Source organism: Chelonoidis abingdonii, chromosome 14 (genome assembly GCF_003597395.2).
Source record: "Chelonoidis abingdonii isolate Lonesome George chromosome 14, CheloAbing_2.0, whole genome shotgun sequence".
Lineage (NCBI taxonomy): Eukaryota > Metazoa > Chordata > Testudines > Testudinidae > Chelonoidis > Chelonoidis abingdonii.
Window position 1 is genome coordinate 488,570 of NC_133782.1, and position 24,662 is coordinate 513,231.

The 24,662-nt window shown below is 48.9% G+C and overlaps 1 protein-coding gene across 4 annotated transcripts in view; it reads left to right on the forward strand.

Moving 5' to 3' along the window:
• CDH22 (cadherin 22) overlaps positions 1–24,662 on the forward strand; it is a 144,482-nt gene that overhangs the window by 88,103 nt on the left and 31,717 nt on the right. For all 4 annotated transcript variants that reach the window (XM_032795564.2, XM_032795560.2, XM_032795562.2 and 1 more), the window contains one exon: positions 8,854–8,990. In XM_032795564.2, coding sequence (XP_032651455.1) covers positions 8,854–8,990 — 137 coding nt within the window. The remainder of the gene's footprint in view (positions 1–8,853; positions 8,991–24,662) is intronic.

Here is a 24,662-nt window from a genome sequence, read left to right on the forward strand (position 1 = left end):
CAAACAAATAGGAAAACGATCGCTGCCCTGAAGAGCTCATGGTCTAGGAATCTTCTCCCCACAATTCATCCACGTGAAGTCACCTGGATTCTTCTCCTCTACAGCCCCTGCCATCTCTCATGGCCTTCCTGTGCCTTCCTATTTCATCAGCTCTTCGTTCATTTCATCTCTCAGCTCCCTTGTCTCTGCCTCTCAGTTTATCTCTCCCTGTTATTGGCCTGAATGCTTTAATTTATTCACCACCCTCCTTTCGGTAATTTATCCCTTGTACTTTTTGTTGTCTTGGATTATTTAATTCTGTAAAACGCTTTGGGATGCCTTGCATGTGAAAGACACTGAACACAATACAATTATATTGTATTGCTGATGGTTTGCTGGCCTCCTGGATTTCTAATTCTTATCTGGTGGTGTTATTGTAGTTTATTATTTGTGTTGTGTCTGTGCTCTGAGGCTCAATCAGATGGGGCTGTGCCGTGCTGGGCACTGCAGAACCAGCCCCTGCCCCCGAAGTCCGATTGTGCTGTGATTTAATGCTAACATGCTTGGTTGCGAGTGTATGGTTATTGGAAAAATTATACTGTGCTGGGAGACTGGGGGCACAGATCCCAGCTGTGGTTAAAGTGGAGGGCTGTGTTCTCCCCCTGCTCAACCGCAGACTGACTTTGTGACCTGGTGTGACAAACTGGGAATGTTCTTAATGTGTTCTACTGGCTGGCTAAAAAAAGTCACTGCCGGGTCCAGGAAGAGGGGTGCAGGGCCGGACTCCCCCACACTCCGTGACAACTGGTGGCAGAGGTGGGATATACTGCACCCCATGGACGGCGCTTCCTGCAGTAAGTGACTGGGGAGCAGTAAAACGAAGGGGTGGTTAACCCCTGGGGAGCGTTGGCACAGTGATGGACTTTTGCAGTAACAGGGTCCTTGGGGTATTTTTGGGCGGATTATATTGAGACTTTTTAACAAGGCGCTGGCTGTGCAGCTTAGGGTTACATCTTGCTGTCGCTCCTCTGCATATATCATGATTTCTCTCCATATGTGCGTGACCCTGTTGTAGTGCGGTCTCTCATACCACCAGAACAGATGATTGCCCAGCTGGTGCGATAGCCTCGCATGATCATGATATACACGGAAGTTCCTGTCTACGTGGAGTGCTGCAATATGGCAGAGTGGCGAGCAGAGCCACCGTGTCTGTCTCTCGTGGGACTGGTCAGTACCCCTGTGGCGCGAACGAGGCTGTCGATCAAGACCCCCCCCTTCTAGGCCCTAGCGGAAGCTGGGAGGAGCCCCAGGCGGCGCTATCCTCGATCCCCGGCGCTCCGTGATCCCCCCCTTGAGCTCAGCAGGGGATCCTCAGCGATGCTCACCCCTCTCTAGGCAGGGATGCCTCGCAGCAACGGCTCGACATCCGTGGAGCAGATGGCGGCTGGAATATGAAGGCTGAGATGGGGAACTCGAGTTAAAAGAGGCAAATGAGCTGGAGGAGAAGGCGCAACAGCGTAAACATGAGGAGAACCAGCGTAAACTGAGAGAGGAGAAGAGGACCCAGCGTAAACTGAGGAGAACCATCGCCAGCGTGAGCTAAGAGAGGAGAACAGCAAACACAATGAGTGGAGCTGGCCCAGCTGAGGAGCAGTGAGGCCCCGGCTGCGCGATGAGTGAAGGGGGACCCAAGTCTTAAAAACAGCTTGATAAGCACTTGCTGCCCCCGCGTAAGGAGGGCGCGAGGAATAGATACCTTCCTGCGGCCTTGAGGATGCCTGCGAGCCTGCACAGGGTTGCCTGAGGGACAGGATCCAGTTCTCACCCCTTACTTGGATCCCACAGCCGTAGAGGTGTACAGGTGCGACTGAAAGGGGCGGAGGCGGGGGACTATGAACTGTTCAAAACAGCGCCCTTATGCTCGCGAGTTTGGATGACTCCTGAAGGTATGACGGGAAAAGTTCCGGAGCAGCGCTAATGACACCCTGAGGTCAATACTACCAACTGGGTCAACGGCGCGGGGGTTATGCCCGGCAACCTGGACAGCTGGCCCGACTCAGAGCGGCTTGCCTCTGACCGACTTCCATACTGAGTGCTGCATGCCTGTGCTGAGACGCGAGTGCCCAGTCCGACCTGAAGCTGCTCGGCATGCGAGCAAGAGCCGGGACTCCGAGATAGTCTGTGAAGCAGTGAGATCCTCGCACAGCATCTGCAGGCTCGAGAGCTGGGATGGTAGGTATGGCTATCAACCTTATTTCTGTATGTTTTGCGACGCAAATTTGGACAGGTCGTGGCTATGCAAGTAAGAGTCGTCTAAGCGCTTACAGCAATCTAGCAGCTAACCTATTCTTGCTGCTTGACTCCTGCAGGCGTGTGCGAATGCCCACCGGAACTGCCTCACGCAGAAGAAGAGTGCATCATGGGACCTCCAGTGGGGGGCCTATGGAGAACCCCCCCAAAAGGGGAACATCCAGCGTTCAGGCTCCTCTCCGACCAACTCAAGGGTACCACGAACATGGGGTGCTATCAATGGCCAACGAAGGCCACATACGGGACCAGTGCCCCAAGCTCAGGATAGACAAGCAGACCCAACCCGCAGAGGGTGGACTGGGTAAAACCCATTCGGAGGAGGGGCTACATTCCTGGAAGGGGAGCTGGCAAACATACCACCTGTGAAGAGCGGAGAGGTCCCAGATCAGCTCCTCTGGGTTGGCTGGAGCTCCTGCGTCCGGGTTTTTGGTTACCGGGTGGCGCGGGGCTGGCCCCTCCGGAAACGAGTGCCTGTTTTCCCTGGAGGGTAGATGGGAGAGGTCACTGTGGTACTTGGGACATGGGCGCAGGAGGTGACGGATCCCGGCCAAGGTGGTGCGCCTCAGATCGGGTGGACCTGACACCACCTGACCCTGATGGGCGTGGGCGGGCCCCTTTCAAGGTGCCCGTGGCGAGAGTACATTCTGAAGTGGTGAGGCCAGGAGGGCCCAAGGAGTGGAGGGTACACCCACATTTGCCCACGGACGTTGTTAATGAAGGGGACCTGGAGGGACTGCCCTAGTAGCACTCAAAAGTGCCCTGGTCGTGACTCGTAGTCAGAGTGGCCAAAGGGCACTTGCCCCCGGGACAAACAGGGGAGGTACTCGGTCCCGCCCGAGGATTGCAGGAGAAAACGACCCTTTATACCTGCCACATGGGCGGGGCGGCCGCCCAGGGGCACGGCTACAGAGAGCCTGCGGCCTCAGACCCAGCCAGCAAGAGAGAGCTGGTCCCCATCCCTGTCCCAGCTTGCCTGAGTCCAGGCCGAGCGCAGAAGACCCCTCTTGCGGAAGCCAGGGACCGGGCTGACTTAGTTGCCTGCGGTACAGGACATGGGAGGAGAGGTTGCCAGGAGAGGTTCCTGTGGGAGAGGTTCCTTACCGAGAATGGGCTTCCCCATGCGGAAGTACAGTCATAGGGGATCAGGAGGCAGCTGTGGTTCCCAAGAAGTTTCACCCACAAGCTGCTGTACCTGGCCCATGACATCACCTCTCGCAAGGCTACCAGGAATCCGGCGCACCAGTCAGAGGCTGCTACAGCTTTAACTTGGCCTGAGTCTTTTACCAGGTCCGACAGTAACTGCCAATCTGTGACCACTGCCAGAGGGTGGGGGGAAGGCCCGGACAAGGGGAAAAGCGGCCTTGAGGGCCTTTACGCATCATAGAAGAACTTTCCAGAAGGTGGCCACTGGACATGAGTGGGACCTCTCCAGCAAAACGACCACGGGCAGGGAAGAAATTCATCTGGTGTTGCTGATTTTGCCACTCGCTTACCGAGGCGGTGGCCTTGTCCTCTATCGAAGCAGAACACAGTGGGATGCGCTGCTGACAATTTTCAGCTGGCTGGGGTCCCAAGGAGGTCTTAACGATCAGGTAGTCCAACTTCATGTCGGCCCTGCTCCGGTCTCTTATGAGAAATGTTGGGTCCAGCACAACTGGGCCTCAGCGTATCACTCCCAGTCCAATGGGCTGTGGAAAGGTTTTCAACGGGACACTGAAAGATGGATGACCTAAAAAATTTATGAACAGCCACCGTTACAGGGAGGTACCCCAGGAAATTCTACCGGGTTTCACTTCGAACTGTTGTTATGGAAGGCGGTAAGGGGCCCTAGACCCTAAGTGAGACGAAATGGGAGGAGCCATCCCGAGGGAATCAGTGGTTGGAGATATGTCGCTGACCTTCCAGGAGAAAGGATTGGCACGCTCATGGGCCTAGGCCAGGGAGACTCCTGGCACGGAGCACAGAGGAAGCGCAGGCAAGGCTCTGGATCCATGTGACCGCTCGGCCTGGGCCCCGGCCCCCCGTGGCCCTTTTGCCACCGGGATAGGTGGAGGTTCTCATCCCCCTCCCGGTGCGAGGAAACCAAAACTCCCCAGGCTGCCTGGTGGAAGGGTGCCCTCAAGGTTATCAAGCAACTGATTGAGGTTTAAACTATGTGGTGGAGCTGTCAAACGCCGGGCACATCCACCGATGGGTGTACCATGTGAAACATGATGAAAACCATACTATGACAGCAGGGAAATGTGGTGTGGCCGTGTGTACACTGGAGGGGAGGAAGATGACCCTTAGTGGATCTATTCCCTGGACAAAGCTGGTTCCCCCTGGGAGGCGATTCCCCTCTCTGATCCAGCTGACCCTGGCCAGCACGCTGGAGATCAGAGGGGGTGCCTTCGACATGCGGAGTATACCGACAAGCTCGGTTTTCCAACCAGGCCTGGAACCACCAATTTGACTCTCTCGACAGCGGTGGAGAGCGCGGTCACATTCCCCCTATAAGATTGTTCCCCGTTTCGGTCACTGGTGGTAAAACTGCCCAGGATCTTGAAAGAGAGGTCAGGGACAGTGCTGGCTTTGGGGTGTCCAGCCGTCTCCAGACGAGCACCCTGGTGGATCAGCTACTGAGGGGGATGGAGAGTTGCCCGTTGGGTATACATTGACGCTCATCTGCGTCTTTTAGCCAGACCTCGGTGTGTGCACCACGTCGTTCCCAGGCGTTAAACAAGTCTGGCCGACTGCCGGAAACTGTGGGTTAACCGTAAGGCTTGAGAGTTGCAAGGTTGAGGATGGCTGAAGTATCTTACCTGCGCATCGGTGGGGAGCGGCTTGCTCTTGAAGCCGGAACAGCCAAGGTGGAGCACGGGGTGGTCAGAGACTTGGCCCGTTCCCCTCGAAACAAGCAGTCCAGGGCCTTTATTTGGGATGGCGGGAGACTGGCTCTGGCTTTTAACAGTATGTTTGCATGTAGAGTACTATGCGAAGTTCGTGCCCCAGCATATTAGCAACCACTAGCCCTCCTCGACCCCCCCATCACTGAGCTGTGCAAGTGAAGGCGTGGAGCCAACAAGGGCTGTACTGGACCAATGCGAATGCAGAGGAGGCTTTCCGGGCGCTGCAAGGAGCTCTGGTTAGTGGCCCAGTTTCTGGCAAAACCCAGATTTTGAACACCTTTATGGGTATTCATCGAGCCTCAGTACGGTGGGAACTGGCGGCGGTGTTAATGCAGGGAGGATGAAAAGGGGAGAGATCACCGCATCGTGTACCTGAGCAAGAAGCTGCTACCCGTGAGCAAAAACTTACACGTGGCCATGGAGTATGAGGAATGCCTGTCCATGGTGGCCCTAAGAAGCTAGAGCCATATCTCTTTGGGTGACACTTCACCATGTACACCGACGCTGCTCTCCCCTGACTCTGGCTGCACCAGAATGAAAGGAGGCCAACGTCCAAGCTCCTGAGGCGTGGGGCCTGTTTCCTGCAGGACTTATGACATGGGCGGGTCCATGTGTGAAGGGATAGTAGCCATATCCTGGATAGGGATCCATTGGTGCGGAGAGGGACCCTGAAACTTTCCCCAAGGTCACTTGGGCAGATTGACCCCGCTCAGTTTCAGTCCGAAGGGGGGAGAGATGTGATGGAGTTAGGGGCTGTCTGTGTGGGGAAGGGAGTGGCAAGGGGACTCTCTAGAGGTGGACGTTACCGGAAGCCTGTGTAACTTGAACGCTAGTAAGGGAGGGGAAAAGGTCAGCACCTTGGCCTGGGAAGGGAGACAAAGGAAGGGGCTTGGGCAGGAGGGAATAGTTCTCAGGTTTGGTGTGCTGGGTGGGGGTGGAATTCAGGGGTCTCCTAGGCTAGGATTCCAGCACCCTGGAAAGCCAGGAAACTCGAATGGCAGGGAGCACAAGATTAACTGATGAATAATTATGTAGATATAACAGTAACCATGACTCGTCCAGTGGGGGGTTACGCTAGTGCTGCAAGCTCTGCTGTAACCTGCGTTCCTGTTGTCCAATAAACCTTCTGTTTTACTGGCTGACTAAAAGTCACTGCGGGGTCCAGGAAGAGGGGTGCAGGGCCAGACTCCCTCACACTCCATGACAGCTTGTGCTCTGTGAAAGTCCCTGTAAAAGATTCACAGGGACAACTGAGTGCTCAGGGTGCTGGGAGGCTTGATTCATGAGCTAGCTGTGCAGGTGAGACAAAGGGGTCGATCCACCTTCCTAAAGAACCAGGGCAAGATTGATTGGGGCGGTATCAAGGGATAGGACTCTCAGAAACAGGATAAGATGGAAATAAAAGGGAAAGTTAGACTGAACAGTAAAAACCCTTTCTAACAGCCAGCGGCCTGTGAAATGGTGGGATAGACACCTGCAGGAAACCAGGAGAGTTTTCATTTGAGTTATTTAAAACTAGACAACATAAAATAGGAAAATACAGGGAATGTCAAGGGCCAATCTGCTGTTTGTCTGTTTAGGTGTTTCCATTAGCACCATTCACAGTGGTTGTGGTCCTTGCTTGTGGACCTCAGGGATGCATGATCTGGGATCAAATTGGACCTTGCCACCTTTAATTTTTATGACTGCACTTACATTTACACTATTGCTGTCCTTGGCTCCCATCCCCATGCAGCTCTGCTACTGTACCATGCTCCTGACCTGCAGTAACCCTGATTTAGATGAGTGCAGCCAAAGAGAGGTTCCCGAGTGGTGAGAGCTGCTAACTAGGGATCCATTCCTGTGCAGTTGTGCTGGTCTGGGAGTTACTCATGGCTCCTTTATTGCCTTGAATCTGAATAGATCTCGGAGCCATTAGCGATTATCTTTGCGGACTCATAGAGGAGGGGAGAGGTACCAGAGGACTGGAAAACGGCAATTGTAGTACCTAGCCATAAAAATGGGAATAGGGACAACCCAGGTGATTATAGACCAGAAAGCTTAGCTTCAGTACCCAGAAAGATAATGGAGCAAATAATCAATCAGTTTGAAAGCACCTAGAAGAAAATAAGGGGATAAGTAACAGTCAACATGGATTTGTCAAGAACAAATCATGTCAAACCAACCTAATATCCTTCTCTGACAGGGTAACAAGCCTTGTGGATGGGGCGGTGGGGGTGGGCAGCAGTAGATGTGATATGTCTCGACTTCAGAAAGGCTTTTGTTACCGTCTCACGGCCTCAGAAACAAACTAGGGCAATACAGCCTAGATGGAGCTACAGTGAGGTGGATGCACAACTGGCTGGAAAATCGTACTCAGAGGGTAGTTGTCAATGGTTCACAGTCAAACTGGAAGGGCAGATCGAGTGGTGTCCAACAGGGATCTGTTCTGGGTCCGGTTCAGTTCAGTATCTTCGTCAATGATTTGAGTAATGGCACAGAGAGTACACTTATAAAGTTTGTGGGTGACACCAAGCTGGGAGGGGTCGTGAGCGCTTCCGAGGACAGGATTAAAATTCAGAATGATCTTGACAACCTGGAGAAATGGTCAGAAATGAACAGGATGAAATTCAATAAGGACAAAAGCAAAGTATTCCACTTGGGAAGGAATAATCAATTGCACAAATACAGAATGAGAAAGGACTGCCTAGGAAGGAGTACTGCAGAAAAGGATCTGGGGGTTATAGTGGATCATAAACTAAATATGAGTCAACAATGTGATACGGTTGCAAAAAAAGTGAAGATCATTCTGAGCTGTATTAGCAGGAATGTTGAAAGCAAGACATGAGGAGCAATTCTTCCGCTCTACTCAGCACTGATTAGACCTCAACTGGAGTATTGTATCCAGTTCTGGGCACCACACTTCAGGAAAGATGTAGACAAATTGAAGAAAGTCCAGAGAAGAGCAACAAAAATGATTAAAGGTCTAAAAAACATGACCTATGAGAAAAGTTTGAAAAACTTGAGTTTGTTTAGTCTGGAGAAGAGAAGACTGAGGAGGGATATGATAACCGTCTTCACATACCTCAAAGATTGTTATAAAGAGGAGGGTGATAAATTGTTCTCCTTATCCACTGAGGACAGGACAAGAAGCAAGGGCGGTTTAGGTTGGACATTAGGAAAAACTTCCTAATTGTCAGGGTGGTTAAGTGCTGGAACAAATTGCCCAGGCAGGTTGTGGAATCTCCGTTGCTGGAGGTGTTTAAGAGCAGGTTAGAGAAACCCCTGGCACGGATGGTCTAGATAATACTTAGTCCTGTGTCCATAGCCAGGGGACTAGACTAGGTGACCTGTTGAGGTCCTTCCTAGTCCTACATTTCTACGATTCGATGAATGTGTTGAGCTGATGTGTTACAGTCAGAACAGACGTTTCCCCTTGTCCATAGTCCGTGCTTCTCCAAAGGAAGGAGTTTGCACTCTTGGTACAACCTTCCCCCGTGTACTCTCACTTTAACTCTAGGCCCTGCAGTCAGATAGTGATGGGGCTACCTATGTCCCTGGAGATAGAGGCCAGAGAACAGGTTAGTGTCACAGTGGAAGTGATTGTAACAGGGCCTAACCAACCTGGCTGGGATTCAGTACAGGTCTTGCTAGCCCCTCCCTAATCCCTCATGGCTCTCTCCTGCTTTGTGCTCAGATACGCCATCGATCACAAAACTGACCTGGAGAGGATCTTTGACATTGATGCAAACACAGGCACCATTGTGACGGTCAAAGTCCTGGATCGGGAGACGGCAGGGTGGCACAACATCACGGTCCTAGCAATGGAAGCAGGTGAGGGGGAGGGTTCTGGAGAGGGGTGGGTATCACTCACTGGTGCAGAGGTGACCACCTCAAGGAAGCAGGCATTAACTAGAGGTGATATAAGAGAAGATGCAGGAAGGGGAATCTAACATCTCCCCAGACAATCTAAAAATACTCCTCCTGTCTCTGTGTTGAGAAGTGGAGCTGTGGTCAGGTGGTACCTTTGATGAATACTAATCAAAACCCGTGTTATCTACCCAGCATCTCCACCAGGCATCCCTACGCTGCTCATTTGCTGCTTTCACACCTGATGAGACACCTCTGGGGCTGCTAAGAGCCCATGTTTATATAATGTGTTTCCTCCTCAGTTCAGATGCCATCTTGTTTCTGGATTCACTGCCTGGGTCTTGGGGATGTGGCCACCTCTGCCTCTCTCCTCAGACATGTGCAGCACTCACAGCCATCCATGGGGAAGTAAATTACATTGTGAGGACTCTGTAGCAACTTAAAATTCAATCCGGCCCCTGCACCTGCACCGCTAGGTATTTTGTGATCTACACCTCCTACCCATGTACCTCCCATTCACACATACAGTCGCCGGGCCAATAGCAGAAGCAGCTTGTCCTGTGTTACATCAAACAATTATTTTATAAAAACAAATAGATTTGAGGCATTGTGTCTAGAAAGGGCCATGACAGTGACAGACAGATTGACAGATGAAATACGACAGATGGACAGAAAGGCCCATCACTTGCACTCTTCTTCCTTTTCTCCAGACAGTTGTGCAGGCTGTCTCTGCTCTGTATCTCGGCCCAGCTCTCTGTGCTATAGCAGGTATCTGCTCTCAGCTGTGATGATGCAGCAGCCATGCTGTCTGTGCTTCATCAAGGTTATTTCTCTGCCTGGCACCACTGGGTGAGAGCCTTGGTGATTCCAAAGACTTCGTTAAACACTGGGAATAAGCAGCAAGGAGGCTGAGGCAGCTTCAATGAGCTCAGAGAATTGCCCTTCCCGAGGCTGTGCTCACAGGGAGAACACTTGCCTCCAGATCCAGAGCAGCAGAAGAGCTTCACTAAATGCAAAACTCAGCTCTGTGACTGTTTTTCCCTCAATAATTTCTGCACACACAGACCACTGTACCCCTTACGTATAAAGAAACCCATTAACCGATCAGGCTTTCTCTCTCTCCTGTGGGCTGGGAAGGAAGCAAGAGAAATTCTCAGTGTAATTTCTGTTTTGTAAATATTTGGGAAGTACCAGATACTGTGGGCCATCTAAGTACATGGGTAGATGGATGGGTGGATGATGGACAAACTTCAAGGACTTGGAAGTTTGAAGACGCTGCTAGATTTGCTTTTATCTTTCTAAAGGGGCCTGTGGGGGATTGTTACTGATGACTTTTCTCCTGTTTCTGCCCATGTTTCCTGCACTCTGCTAATTCTCTTTCCTACTGTTTGCCTGGTTCTGCCCTTCCCATACTATGCACTTTCTCAGAAGGATGAAAATGATGTTATAAAAACTGCTCTTCTAAACTTAAAAAAGACAATGGGAAAAGAAAAGCCCAAGCAGACACGTTAGCTTTTGCTTCTGATGAATCTTTGAGCTCCCTCACTAAGGCTGGGATGGCTGCAGACAAAGTAAGGAAGAGCCAATAGCCGACAGAGTGGATTTCTGAACGTGCTGACGTTGCTCTCCTGCTTCTCCCCAAGAGGGCCAGCACATGCTGTTCTGCTAAGTGAAAGGCGTTTTTGTTGGTGAAGTAAATATTCAGCACTAAAGCAAGTAGGAAGGGAGCACCTGCCTTATGTGTGAATACAAATGAATTGGCGAGAGCCAGACTCAGGGCAGGGACTGAAAGATTGAGAGGAAGAAGGGAAAGAAAGAGAGACACCTAAAGGGTAGAGGTTTGCAGAACTAAGTAGCTGTGAGATAGGGAGCTACTGGATTCCCTAAAGGCTATTGTGGAAAAGGGAGCTTGTGCCTGAGAACTCCGTCTGCCTAGGAATTCAGAGCTGATAGCTAGACTGTAGCAGTGACCTGGGGGACTAACAGGAAGGGCCTGTGGCAGTAGATGGAGCCTGCCTGTTCTCCATACTCCATTGTCCTCTCTTTCAATAAGCTACTTCTGGAAGCTTAACATACAATCCTCATGTGATAGCCTTTCCTTTCCGTAGGGCAGCGATGCCCTCCCAGTCTTCATTTGTAGTTGCTGAAGAACCCTCTCTCATCCAGCTGGGGAAAGCGAGGAGGAAATGCATTAGCAGACGTGCAGGTTTCATGTTTGTTTATGTGAGAGGATTTTTTGGGTATCTGCACTTCCGCCCAAACACAGTGACATGGAACAAATGGCTGGCACATTGCTAAGCAGCTAAAGCCCTGACTCAGGTAGAATAATTTCCCAGCAGAAGTTCTGTTCATCTTTTTTACTTCAGTTAAAGACAGAAAAGAACAAACTCTTGGTCCTGCCTTGCAGAGGCTTTGAACAAACTCCTCATGGGGAATGAAAAGAAAATAAATAATAGCAAAAAGAACTTTGATAAACCACAGGTGTTCTGCTGCTGGATAGGAAACTGGCAAGATTATCCTCAGTGCCCTGCCACTCTTTGTAATGCATGATCAGGCCCGTGTCTCATTATATGGAGCTAAGCAGGTTGTTCCCTGTAAGATAATGGATCTGACCCTTTTGACTCCAGTGTAAGGCCGTGGGTTCCCTCCACATTCCACACAAGCATTGAGAATGATAGAGGCTTCAAGAAGCAGCAGAACAGTGGGGAATACAGAGAACACGAACACAGTCTTCAAACCCTTCTGCTCACGTGTCTAATGTCTCAGAATGGTAACAGACACCAGCATCTCCAGGCCAGGCACAGACCAGGTCACATTCCACTTTCCACCATCACAGTTAGCACCAGGCTCCAGTCCAGTCCACTGGGTGCCTTTGAAATGAGAGAGAGGTCTCAGCTAAGGAATTTTCCTCTGTGCACTCAGTGTGTGCAGTTAGGGGCACCTGCCTAGATCTGACTCTGAGCAGGGGAGTTTGCCTAGGTCTTGCTTAGGAGACATCTTTAGGGACGTCTTTATGGGTTATTTTTTGTCAAGGAAGATGTGCACACGCTCGCCAAGCTGCATGGTGACATGTCGATGGGTCTGAGGCAGGGCCAGGACTTCACTTAGCGCTAATCCTGTCCTTGCCCTGCTTTCCTGTCTCTGGAGCTGAGATACCTAGGCACAGAGGGACTCAGTGTGCATCCTCGAGCATGTGTCACTTCTGTTGTTTCCAACTCCACCTCTGCTGCAACCATTGCAATGAGAGGGGTCCAGAGCTACAAAGACTGGACCCAGATTGGAACAGCCCTATGGTCCCGGGACATCTGAACCAAGGGTTTTGGCTCAGTCCTGTCTCTAGTTACAGTGAGGTTTTATTTCCACTGGCTGTTGTGAGCTGTATGTTCCTGGGAAAGCTGCACCACTGGCTGGGCCCAGGCTGGTCTTCCCAGCCCTGCACCACTGTGTGTCTAGACACCTTTAATACATTCAGCTGGTACAGATTGTTACCAGAGCAGGGGCACGCGCCTCTTGAGGGCATGGAAATGAAGTTGTGTTAGCGGTGGCCAGTGGAGAGGATGCTAGTGGTGCAGAACAACTCAGCTTTTACAGCAAACATGAGGTGACAAGAATCAGAAGGAAAATATTTATACACAGCAGCTAGGATTTCAGAACAAGTCAGTAAATGCTGCCGTTTCCCTCCAGCAGGGAGGCCTGTCAGACTGGATTCCTTTAAAAGCTGGGGAGATTCTTTAGTATTCTGACTTCTCCCCGTCACTAAGTTCTGACTCATCCATTTTAACTGTCCAGACGTTCCTGCCAGTGACATTACCCTTAACGGTTTGTAATCATGAAATATTAATGGCCAATATTGAATTTAAAGTACAATTTATGTCTGAATTCTCTGGTGGAAAGGGCAGTTGTAAAGGTAAGGCCTTCAAAGTGACACAAGGAATTTCAGCATGTGGCCTTATAACAGATGTCAGGCTGAACCAAGAGCAGTGCTGTGCCTTGGCGCCGAGGGGAGGGGGCCGTGGCCGCCCTGCGCTAAGGCTTGACGCCGAGGGGAGGGGGCCGTGGCCGCCCTGCGCTGGGGCTTGGCGCCGAGGGGAGGGGCCGTGGCCGCCCTGCGCTGGGGCTTGGCGCCGAGGGGAGGGGGCTGTGAGGAAGTGAGGCTCAGTACAAACAGGTGGCAGAGTATATCCCCATTTTTCATAGGCAAGTGCTTTGTACTAAAGACATCACAAGAGTTCCAGAGAGGAGACAAACCCATACAGCTCCTCCTTCTGCCCTGGATCAGGTCCATAGCTCCCCATGCTAGTCATTTAGCCCAGGGAACCAAGGGACTCCCCATCCCCCTTCCACTCAGGAGCTGGAGTAGTGGTGGCTTTTCTGACCCCCTGGGCTCTCCATGTCTGCTTACAGTCTGTTTGACCTAACTATCTCCCTCCTCAGTCCTGTACCTGTCTCTCTGCACTCCCTTTTCCTCCTTCCCCATTTCCTGCTCTTAGATCAAACAGTTGCCATTACCACCAGCAATGATAAATTAAAAACTGAATGCATGGCACTAATGTGATGTTTGCCAGCACCCCCCTGCGCCGCCCCCGCCCCCAGCTCCCTAACCCTGACCCGTTGTCTGGATTGCGAGGAACTTGAGGCAGGAACTCTCCATGCATTGATATGGGGCCCTGATCCCGACTGGGACTTTAAGTGATACTGCACTACAAATGAACCACCATACATGTTCACCTGTGGGATTCCCTGAGCACTCTGTGTGGCTGGGGCCACACCTCGGTTACAGTTCCTCACAAACGGTACATTCACATCAGGGGAATAGCAGGAAAAGCAGGGACAGGCCTAAAGCCACACCCATAACTCTTCAAGAATATGCACTATTTGAGGTGAAGACAATAGAGTCAGAATCTCTCTTCCAGAAAGAAGCAAAAAGTCCCTATTCCAGGGTGGCCTGTCTGTGCCAATTGGCAATGGGCAGAATATTTGGGCCCTGGTAACTGTGCAGCCAACCAGCAAACCTGGGGATTGTTCAGCAAATCTGGCCAAGTGTTTGCTGAGATAAATCTTCATTTCACACACAAGCTGTTTACCTTCCTTAGGCTAATATTTGTGATTCTCTTCCTGCTTTCCTCTCTGCTCATGTAAAATGAGGAGGACTTGACTGCTGTGTCCACTGCTGGTAATTGAGATGATAAATCTTCTTGCTGGAGACCGGCTTTAATCAGAGCATTGTGTTTGGATGCAATTTAATTACTCTCATGCCGCTGAGCTAGGGCAGGACTCAGGGGAGGTAAGAGCCATTTATACATTACTTGGTCTCACATGCTGCTTCCACTCACTACGGAGCCACATTTTCAGCTCCGGACTCTGATTTTAGGTGCCCCTATTTAGGACACCTGCATTTGCTTCTACCTGCAAATGTGAATGCGCAAGCAGCCATTTGCTTGCATAGTCAGGCAGTTGCACTCATGTCTACACTTGTGAAAAATGGGTACGCACTTACGCACTCACTTGTTCTAGCACCCCTCTTCTGCACACACTGGCAGGCCAAATATTCAACCCTAAAATTCTGCTGTATGTCATTTTGCTGTTCCTAATCCACTGAGATTATGGGTGGAATAAGAGTTGCTCCCTCATGTATCTGGCTTCTCCGGTGACACAATAATCCTGGGTTTATTTCAAAATCAGTTGCTATGGAAATGATAGTGATGTCACCATTTCAGCATTGGCAGACAAATAAACAGGGACAAGTTTTTAAAGTGCTTGTACACAAATGCTAGAAGTCTAAATAATAAGCTGGGTGAACTAGAGTGCCTTGTGATAAAGGAGGAGATTGATATAATAGGCATCACAGAAACCTGGTGGACTGAGAGCAATCAATGGGACACAATCATTCCAAGGTACAAAATATATCGGAAGGACAGAACAGGTCGTGCAGGGGGAGGAGTGGCACTATCCGTGAAAGAAAATGTACATTCAAATGAAGTAAAAATCTTAAGCGAATCCACATGTTCCATAGAATCGCTATGGATAGAAATGTCATGCTCTAATAAAAATATCACATTAGGGATCTATTATCGACCACCTGACCAGGACAGTGATAGTGATGATGAAATGCTAAGGGAAGTTAGAGAGGGTATCGAAATTAAGAACCCAATAATAGTGGGGGATTTCAATTATCTCCACATTGTCTGGGAACATTTCACTTCAGGACGAAATGCAGAGATAAAATTTCTCGATACTTTAAATGACTGCTTCATGGAGCAGCTGGTACGGGAAACACACAGGGGAGAGGGGACACTCTAGATTAATCCGAGTGGAGCGCGAGGAGCTGGTCCAATGAGGTACGTATAGCAGGACTGCTTGCAAAATGATGACACATAATTCGAATAACATGTTAACATCCCTGTGGTGGAAAACATCTCAACAGCTCCAACACTGTGGCCATTTAATTTCAAAACGAGGAACTATCAACATAAGGGGGTTCTAAACAAAGTTAAAAGTACGGTGACTAAAGTGAAACCTGCAAGCTGCATGGGCGCTTTTTAAAAACACCATAATATAGGCCGAACTTCAATGTATATCCCCAAATTAAGGAAATACCAGTAAAGAACTGAAAAAGAGCCACCGTGGCTTAACAACCAGTAAAAGAATCAGCAGTGAGAGAAAAACACTCCTTTAAAAAAGTAGACTCAGTCAAATCCTTAGTGAGGCGAAATATAAAGGAGCACAAACCGCACTTAAGTGCAAGAGTGTAATAAGAAAAAGCCAAAGAGGAGTTTTGAAAACGGCCTAGCCAAAAACCCAAAGGTAATAACCAAAATGTTTTTTTAAAAGTACAATTCAGAAGCAGGGAAGTCTGCTAAACAACCAGTGGGGCCCCTTGTATGATCGAACTTACAAAAGAAAGCGCTTAAAAGTTGATAAAGTCCTTGCGGAGAACAACTAAATGGATTTTCTTTCTTCAGTCTTCACGGCTGAGGATGCTTAGGTGAGATCCCAACCTGCAGCCAGGAAACTGTACAGATTGAAGTGTCGAGCTAGAGGAGGTTTGGAATTAATTGGATACTCAAGCATAACAAGTCACACGGACAGATGGCAAAATCACCCCCAAAGAGTTCCTGAAAGAAGCTCAAATGTGAAGTTGTGGAACTAGTAACTAAAGGTTTGGAACCTGTCCTTTAAATCAGCTTCAGTACCCAATGATGAAGTTGGCTAATGTAACGCCAAATATTTAAACAAGGCTCTAGAGGTGATCCTGGCAGTTACAGACTGGAACTCTAACGTCAGTACCTGGGCAAATAAGTCGAAAACAATAGTTAAGAAAAAATTGTCAGACACATCAGAAAACATAACTGTTGAGTCAAATAGTCAACATGGTTTCTGTAAAGGGAATCATGTCTTACTAAATCTATTAAGTTTTTGAAGGGGTCCAACAAACGTGGACAAAGGGGATCCAGTGAAACAATAGTGTACTAGATTCTAAGAAAGCCTTTGACAAGGTCTCCTCAAATCAAAGTCCTCTTACGTAAATTAAGCTGTCATGATAAGGGAAAGGTCCTTTCAATGGACTGGAGAACTGGTTAAAAAGACAGGGAACAACCGGGTGGGAAATACAATGTAAATCTCCAGAATGAGAGGGTAATAGTGATGTCCCAAGGGTCAGTCCCAGGACCAATCCTATTCAAGTTTATTCCTAAATGATTGGAGAAAAGGGGTAACAGTGAGGTGGCAAAGTTTGCAGATGAATAACAAAACTATCTCAGATAATTAAAGACCTCAAAGCAATTGTGAAAAACTAGTCAAAAAGATCTCAACAAACTAAGTTGATTGGGCAACAAAATGGCAAATGAAATTTAATGTGGATAAATGTAAAAGTAATGCACATTGGAAAATAACCCCAACTATACATACAATTTGATGGGGGCTAATTTAGCTACATCAGTCAGAACAAAGATCTGGAGTCATCGTTGGCATAGTCCTCTGAAGATGTCACGGCAGTTGCACGAGGCGGTCAAAAGCACAAAAGGAATGTTAGGAATCATAAACAAGAGGAATAGAGAATAAGACTGAGAATATAATTATTGCCCTTCAATATAAATTCAATGTACGTCCACAATCTCGAATTACTGTGTACAGATGTGGTCGCCTCACCTAAAAAAAGATATCTAGCACTAGAAAAGGTTCAGAAAAAGGGCACTAAAATGTATTAGGGGGTTTTGAGAGAGTCCTATATAGGAAAGAATTAAAGAGGCGGGATCTTCAGCCTGGAAAAAGAGGAGACAAAATGGGATATGATAGAGTATAAAAATCATGATGATGTTTGAGAAAGTGGATAAGGAAAAGTTATTACCTATTCCCAAATACAAGAACTAAGGGGTCCAACGAAATGAAATAAATAGGCCAGCCGGTTTAAAAACAAATAAAAAGGAAGTTCTTCACTCAGCGCACAGTCAATCTGTGGAAACTCCTTGCCTAAAGAGGAGGTGGTGAGGGCTAGGACATATAACAGGGTTGTAAAAGAGAACTGATAACTTCATGGTGTTAATAGTCCAATTAATGGCTATTCGCCATGATGGTAAAGGAATCGGTGTCCCTAGCCCTGTTTGTCAGAGGATGGAGATGGAATGGTCAGAGAGAGATCACTGGTCATTACATGTAGGTTCACTTCCCTACCTGGGGCACCTGGCATTGGCCACTGTCGGTAGACAGATACTGGGCTAGATGGACCTTTGATCTGACCCGGTACGGCCTTTCTTATGTTCTTATGTTCATTGTTGCAGAAAAGACGTATTAGATCATCCAGGACTACTCAGCATGATGATAGGCCCAGTGTTTCCTGAGATTCAGGGGTGAGAGAATTGGCTGCAGAATCTGTGTCTTCAGAGATGTGCTGCAGGAGTGGAACTTCCTTTAAAAGAACAAGGACAAACGGTTGCAGAGAAACGTTCAGAGCATGGCCTGACTGTAACTACCAATGCCTGAGCCTGGAGGTGGAAGTTATCACAGATCTAGCTGAGCTTCCCCCATTGGACACTCTTTAGACTGTTTGGAGGGATCCAAATGCTAAATCTCACAAGCTCCTATCTGGCTGGAGCAGGGCAGAGTTTAGACACTGTTCCAGGCTTCAGGCCTCTCAGCACATCTCCAGGTACTGACACCCCTTCTGGCAGTCAGGACCCTGCATCCAGTTGCCTGCACCCTGAAACTAATGCTGTCTGCCCCAAGCCTCCTCAACAGCTCTTGCACATTCCCCAGTATTCCACCAAAGGTGTGAACCTTCTGGTGCACAGATTTCCTTGTATGGGGCACATGATAGTGACATGCACAGACTTTGCAAAGGATTCTCAAACACCATGCATCATCTGGATGATGGCAAATCGCACAGGGACGTAGCCTCCTTGCAGACTGAGCGCTGCCTGCATGAAGCTCTAGCTCGATCCTTAAGGTGGCCTGGCTGTACACTGAGTCCATGTCCATCACTGGCAATCCTCTCGCGTCACTGAAACTTTTTGGCAACCAAATGACCATCGGTCATGTAGTGGCATTCCCAGGGAAACACATTTCAGAATTTGTTCGTCTTCCATCAGTTGAAGACTGCTGTCATGTCCTCCCCTTACTCTCCTCTTTTCCAAACTAAACATACTCAGTTCCTTTGGCGTTTGCATCTATGACTTGCATTCCATCCCTTTGATCATCTTTGTCACTTGCCTCTGGATCCTTTCCAGTTTGTCTACATCCTTTGAATACAGCAGTGACCAAACTGGATACAGTACTCCAGCTGAGGCTTAACCAGCGCCGAGAAGAGTGTTTCCTCAAATCCTCATAGCAGTGTGAATATTAAATATTTCAGTTCATTGGTGGGTTGAATCCGAAGCCTAATGGTGGCAGTTTTGGTGTAAAAAATATTGTTAGTGGGGATCATTTTAATTAGAAAAGTCCAACTAGCATGTTTATCCACCGCTGCTGGATGTGGTGGGGACCTGTGGGACAGCTGGTTGCTGTCCGGGATTTCTGGGCTGTGGAACTAAGAGTTCAAGCCAACATCAACAAAAACCTCATATCACTTCCTCTTCTGCCAGCAGGTAAGAAAAGAGGAGATGCATCTTCTCATCACTGCCAAAAGCCTCAGGTACCAAAACTTCCAGCTTCCATCAACAACAGCCTGCACAGTTACTATAAGTACAAGAATCTGCTGCACATTGAGAACCAGGGACAGCATGGAATAATTATAATTTAGTATCTAAATAAATAACACCAGGAAAAGTGCCCTGACTGGGTTATTTTCATAATTGAAAAATCTCTTTATTTTGGAATTTACTTGAAGCTGAGAAGAAATGTCAAAACGTGCCTCAGAATTCAGCACCATCGTGCTGGAGGAATTGGGGCCATGCCTTAGAACTGGGTTCCATGTGCCTCAGTCAGTGTGACAGGCAGTCCCTGTTTAATATATGTTCCATCCAGTCTTTTCCATTGCATGAGCATTGGATCTCAATGGGGCCATGGAAGACAGCAACCCATGTTAAAAGTGCACAGCGCAAAGTAATACCTTGCCTGTCCTGGGTCTCCAACGATTTATCTGGGGCAGGGAAGGAATTAGAGATTAGTTTTTCCTTTCAGTGCACTTCTGCTGAAGGCAAATATTGTTGCAGAGCACTTCTGCTGGAACTGTAACAGATTCAAGTGGATCTGGAAATACTTCTGCCCAGGTTGGCAAAGGCAACTGCCAATCACAGGTCCACAACTCCTTCACTGCACTGCTGTGTGTCCATCATCTCGCTCTTGTTCTGTGTGGTTTTCTGATCTCCTTCCTCAGTCTTTTCAGATTAATAGCATTCAGACTCCTGGAGGAAATGCAGAAAAGCGGCATGTTTAATTTTAATTTAGGAAACCGTTTAGGTAGCAGCCTAGTTTCCTTGCTGCTGTCAGTCAAGTTTTCTCAAGGCTGACATCAATTAGTTTAAAAATATTGAATGTAATTTTGCCTGACACAACATATTGCAGCCACTGCAAAATATAATTTATTTTAGAAGAAGAAATAATTAAACTAATTTGCATTTCAGTCAGCTGAGCTGGAATACAGAGTAGAGTTGCAGCAGTGAAAGATGATGCTCTGTTTAAACTGATCACAGTCTCCCCCTCAGTCCTGGCGACTGAGGACCAACTGCTATTTTTGTTTTCTGTCAGGCTCTGTTTGATGATGTCATACTTCTCTGCCTTCTCTTGCTCAGACTGACGGTCTGGCTAATATCATGAAAAAGTGGTTCTTTCTGCCTGTGGGTCTGTGTGTGCATGCAGCTGTATGCACATTAACACGTGGCTGTGCCTTCGTGGGCATGTCTGCACATGTCTCTGTGTGTGCGTGTCATTCCGCATGTATACGTGGGGGCAAGGGGTGCTGCAAAGCTCTTTTGGGCGCTGGTGTGTGAGGTTTGGAGTACTTAAGAGGAGTGAATCTTGCAGTTCATTACACATGCACTGCAGTAACATCTCGATCCCACCCACCCCAGACCATTGTTGGTTCTACTTATACCCCATAAGTTACAGAAAATACATATCAGGAGAGTTTTTAAAAAATCTGTTGAAGCTGCTTTTTATATTTCCCCCCCTGTAAAACCAGGTGCCTCGGAGGGAGAGGAGAGTTTTGTAAAGAATACATTTTAGTGACCCTTAAACAGCTTTTTTAAAATATATTACAGAGTTCTATTCAAAGACCCAGCAGGCAGTAATGCAGCAGGGCCAAAAAGAAAAGAAATACCATGTGTCCTGTGCAAGGGTCCCCAAAGATGATGCTCCTGTTTCTAGCCCCACCGTTTCTTATAGACTCATAGACTTTAAGATCAGAAGGGACCATTATGATCATCTAGTCTGACCTCCTGCCCAATGCAGGCCACAGAATTCACCACTCCACTCCTGTAACAAAACCCCTAACCTATGTCTGGTTAATCTGAAGTCCTCAAGATTGTGTTTAAAGACCTCAACAGCAGCAAAATCCTCCACGGCAACGTGTGACCCGTGCCCATGGCTGGCGGAGGATAGGCGTAAAACCTCCAGGGCCTCTGCCAATCTGCCCTGGAGGAAAAATTCCTTCCCTGACCCAGATATGGCGATCAGTCAAACGCCTGGAGCTGTGGGCAAGATTTCTTGAGGTATCAGACCCTAGGGTCTCAAACGCTTTCAGTGATTTTAGGGTGATTTGGGAGGGGGGTTGAAGGGGGTCAGGGAGAGACCTTTGCTGTTGGCAGGTTGGATTTTTTTTAAACCTGGCAGTCTTTTGAGCGCTCAGCCAGCATAGAACTGTTAATTGACAGCTCTGGGAGGCAAGTCTGCAGCTAGAGTGCAGGTGAAGACCGTCCACAGGTGCCACATAAATGTATCTTAGCTACATAAATATCTCCACCATCCCATGCATAGTATATTTCCTCAGACTCCTTGAACTTTGAGCTGTGATGATAGGAGGGGTTCGTGCTGTTTTCTCTGACTCTAAATATCAGCATACACTGATTGCAACCTCAGCTAAAGTGGCTGCAAAGCTAAGTTCCATAAGGAGGCAAATTGTACGGAAACATGCTGTATTCCTGCCTGATTTGAAAGATTAATATCCTGGGTTAAGCCTCGGCTCCTTGGGCACAACTGTCACGGAGTCACCGGGCGAAGTGCTCTTGGAACTGCTCCCACAAAGCCAGTCAGGACTTTGGGGAGCCTCCCTCCCCTGGAGCAGAACTGTTCAGGGCAAGAAAGCTCACACCTCTTCACCTCCTTGTCTCTCCTTGGAGCATTCAGCATCCCTGCCCCTCCGTGGCTCGCACAAGCGAGCCCCACCCAGGCGGGGTCCGGGGAAGCCAAGGGTTCTGCACCCCACTTGCAAAGTCCGACGTGAACTCTCAGCCAGCAAAACGACACAAGGTTTATTCCGATGACAGGAACAGGGTCCTAAAACAGAGCTTGTAGATACAGCGAACGCCAGACCCCTCAGGCCAGGTCCAATTCCCTGGGGCAGTGGAGCCAGCACCCTAGGTCTGCACTCACTCCCTTACCCCAGGTAGCTCCAGACTAACCAACCCCCATCCAGTCCCCTCCTCTCTGGCTCAGCTTCCTTCCCAGGGCCAGGGAGGTCACCTGAATCCTTGTCTCTCAACACCTGCAGTTGGCACCTTTGCAGAGGAGGGGCCCAGGCCATCAGTTGCTAGGATACAGAGTGCCAGGCATTAGGTGCACTGGCCCTTTGCTCTGCCAGATACTTAAGAACTGCCTAGGGGACACTGAGGCACCAACACAGTGTTCAGAGCAAACATTAGGAACAGTCCCAGTTCGTCACACACACATCTGTCTTTTTCTTATGGTATCTCTAGCACAGTAAAAATACATAAGAATGATTAAGAATAGTCATGATAATGAATGCTGTATTGCCCACTAATTGTGTGTGCTCTGAATGGGTGATGGGAGTCAGGGTAAGGTTAGGAGGGAGACAAGGAAAGATCTGAGTGTCTCTCTTCCCCCTTTCTCCCTCTTCTCATCCTTTCTTTCTGCCTTTTCTCATCTCCTTCTCTGTATATCACCTTCAGGGCAATGCCAGCTCACTTTAGAATCAAACTGCACAGAAAGGTTATCCATCTTTCTGCAAGACGAGCCAGGCTGCTGGGGAAGGAGATAAAACGCTCTCACCATATCACTTGCTGGAATCAAACCCCTCTCACTCACTCGCTCATTTACCCCTTCAGATGGAACCGGACGGACACACCTCTTTACCACCCCCTCAGATTTTCCGCCTTCCAGCTCCCTCCCCGCCCTGCTGCCTTCAGCTTCCTTTCTTCCTAAAAGCAATTGCAGTTTATTTCGCTGCACTAACATGCTCTTAAAAATAACAAATTGTTCCAGGCTTTTAGTCACGACTTCTGCCTCCTTCCCCCCAAAACACCCATCTAATCACCAAAGCAGCAGGTCTGGGTGAGCGGAAGCGATAACAGGAGAGCAGAGAGGGGGGCCAAGGGGGGCTCTGGGGAGAGGGTTTGGGTTCTCAGATAATTATGGAGCGTTGCTCATACTTTTCTCCCCCGGGTACAACTCCACCTGACTCACAGACCAGAGTTAATTTTAGCAACAAACAGGCAGCAGGCTCCTGCTTTAACAACAGGCAGTGCTCCCTCCCATGCTGGGCCTCTCCAGAGTTATAACTTCTGGGGGAACAAAGGAGCCAGAGAATGAGGGTTTTTCATTTCTGGAAGCATGTGGGGCGCTTTGGAAGGCATTAGGCCTTCAGGAGTGATTTATAATATTATAAAGAGGGATTAATGTACCTTTACGGTGCATGCCATGAGGCAGAAACAAGCAGGAGCAAATCAGAGCTCCCAAGCTACCTACAAGCTACATCCCACATGTATAAAGCTCACACAGCTTATCAGGCAGAAGTAAGTACAGGAGCTGCCTGGTGCAGCAAGGCGCAGAGCTGCTGTCTGGGCTCCGGGGGAGCCAGGAGATTTTGTTTGCTCATCCTGGAATGAGAGGGTTGGCTCAGGCTGTACAAAGACATGGTTAACGCAGTCATATTAGAATATGTATATAGTAGCAGCAGGAGCAGGTGGACACCAAGATGGGCTTGTGATGCTGGCAGACCAGATGCCAGCTCAGGCCAAGCTCCCCATGTCTCAACTGAACCCTGACAAATACATGGGTGGAGTCAGTCCGGCTCACTGGTGTTAGTATTGTTAGAATAGGGGTTGGAAGTAGAAGAATGAGTTTAGTGTTTAGACTGTATTGAAGGCTGGGGCTGGCTGCCTGCATTAATCTCACTTATAACATCTGTGGCAAATTGCCGGTATTGTTCTCTGGGTCTCGCACTTTCTCTTCTCTGGGGTAGGTTCAGGGCGATATTGCTTGCCTCTGAACCAGTTCTTAATCTCTCCCCTAGTGTCCTTGGAGGAGGGGAGTGGAGAGGGAGGGACCTGGGCCCGCCCTCTACTCCAGGTCCCAACCCAGGGGCCCTGGGGTTGTGGAACCACTTGACTAGCGGTTTCTTCCCCTGGGTTACTTCCCTCTCATACCCGTCAGCTTGTGAAGGCTTCTTGCCTCTCTTCTATACAAGCCTGGTGCCCCTTACCTAGGGTTTCTGTTGGGCTTCCCAATCCACCGCAGCACTCCTCCAAACCTTCTATTTCTCTCTGGACAAACTCTTCTCTTCTGCAATCTGCACTCTGCTGCTCCAATCCAACCTTTCTCCTTCAACTACCACACCCTGTCTGACTGAAGCAGGGGTTTAAATATCCCATGACTGGAGTCAGGTGCTCTAACTGAAGTCAGGTGCTCTAAGTGAAGTCAGGTGCTCTAATTGGCCACAGCTGTTCTAGTTAATCTAAAGCAAGCCTTCCCTCCTTGGCAGGGAATAAGGCCCCCTGCCTAACACTCTTATGCTGCCCTCTGGCCATGCTGTATTACAATCCCCCCCCCCCCCCCCCGCTCAACACCAAGGGGTTGGGCTACTCGGGACGAGAGGCAGTGTTGGCGTGAGAGGCCATCAGCGTTGCCGTGTTGGCTTCCAGCCCTATGCTGGACCCGAAAATGGAAAGGTTGCAAAGAGAGGAACCACCCTCGTCACTCTGGCGTTTCTTTCCTTGTTCCTATGCATCCACTGGAGCGGGGCGTGAT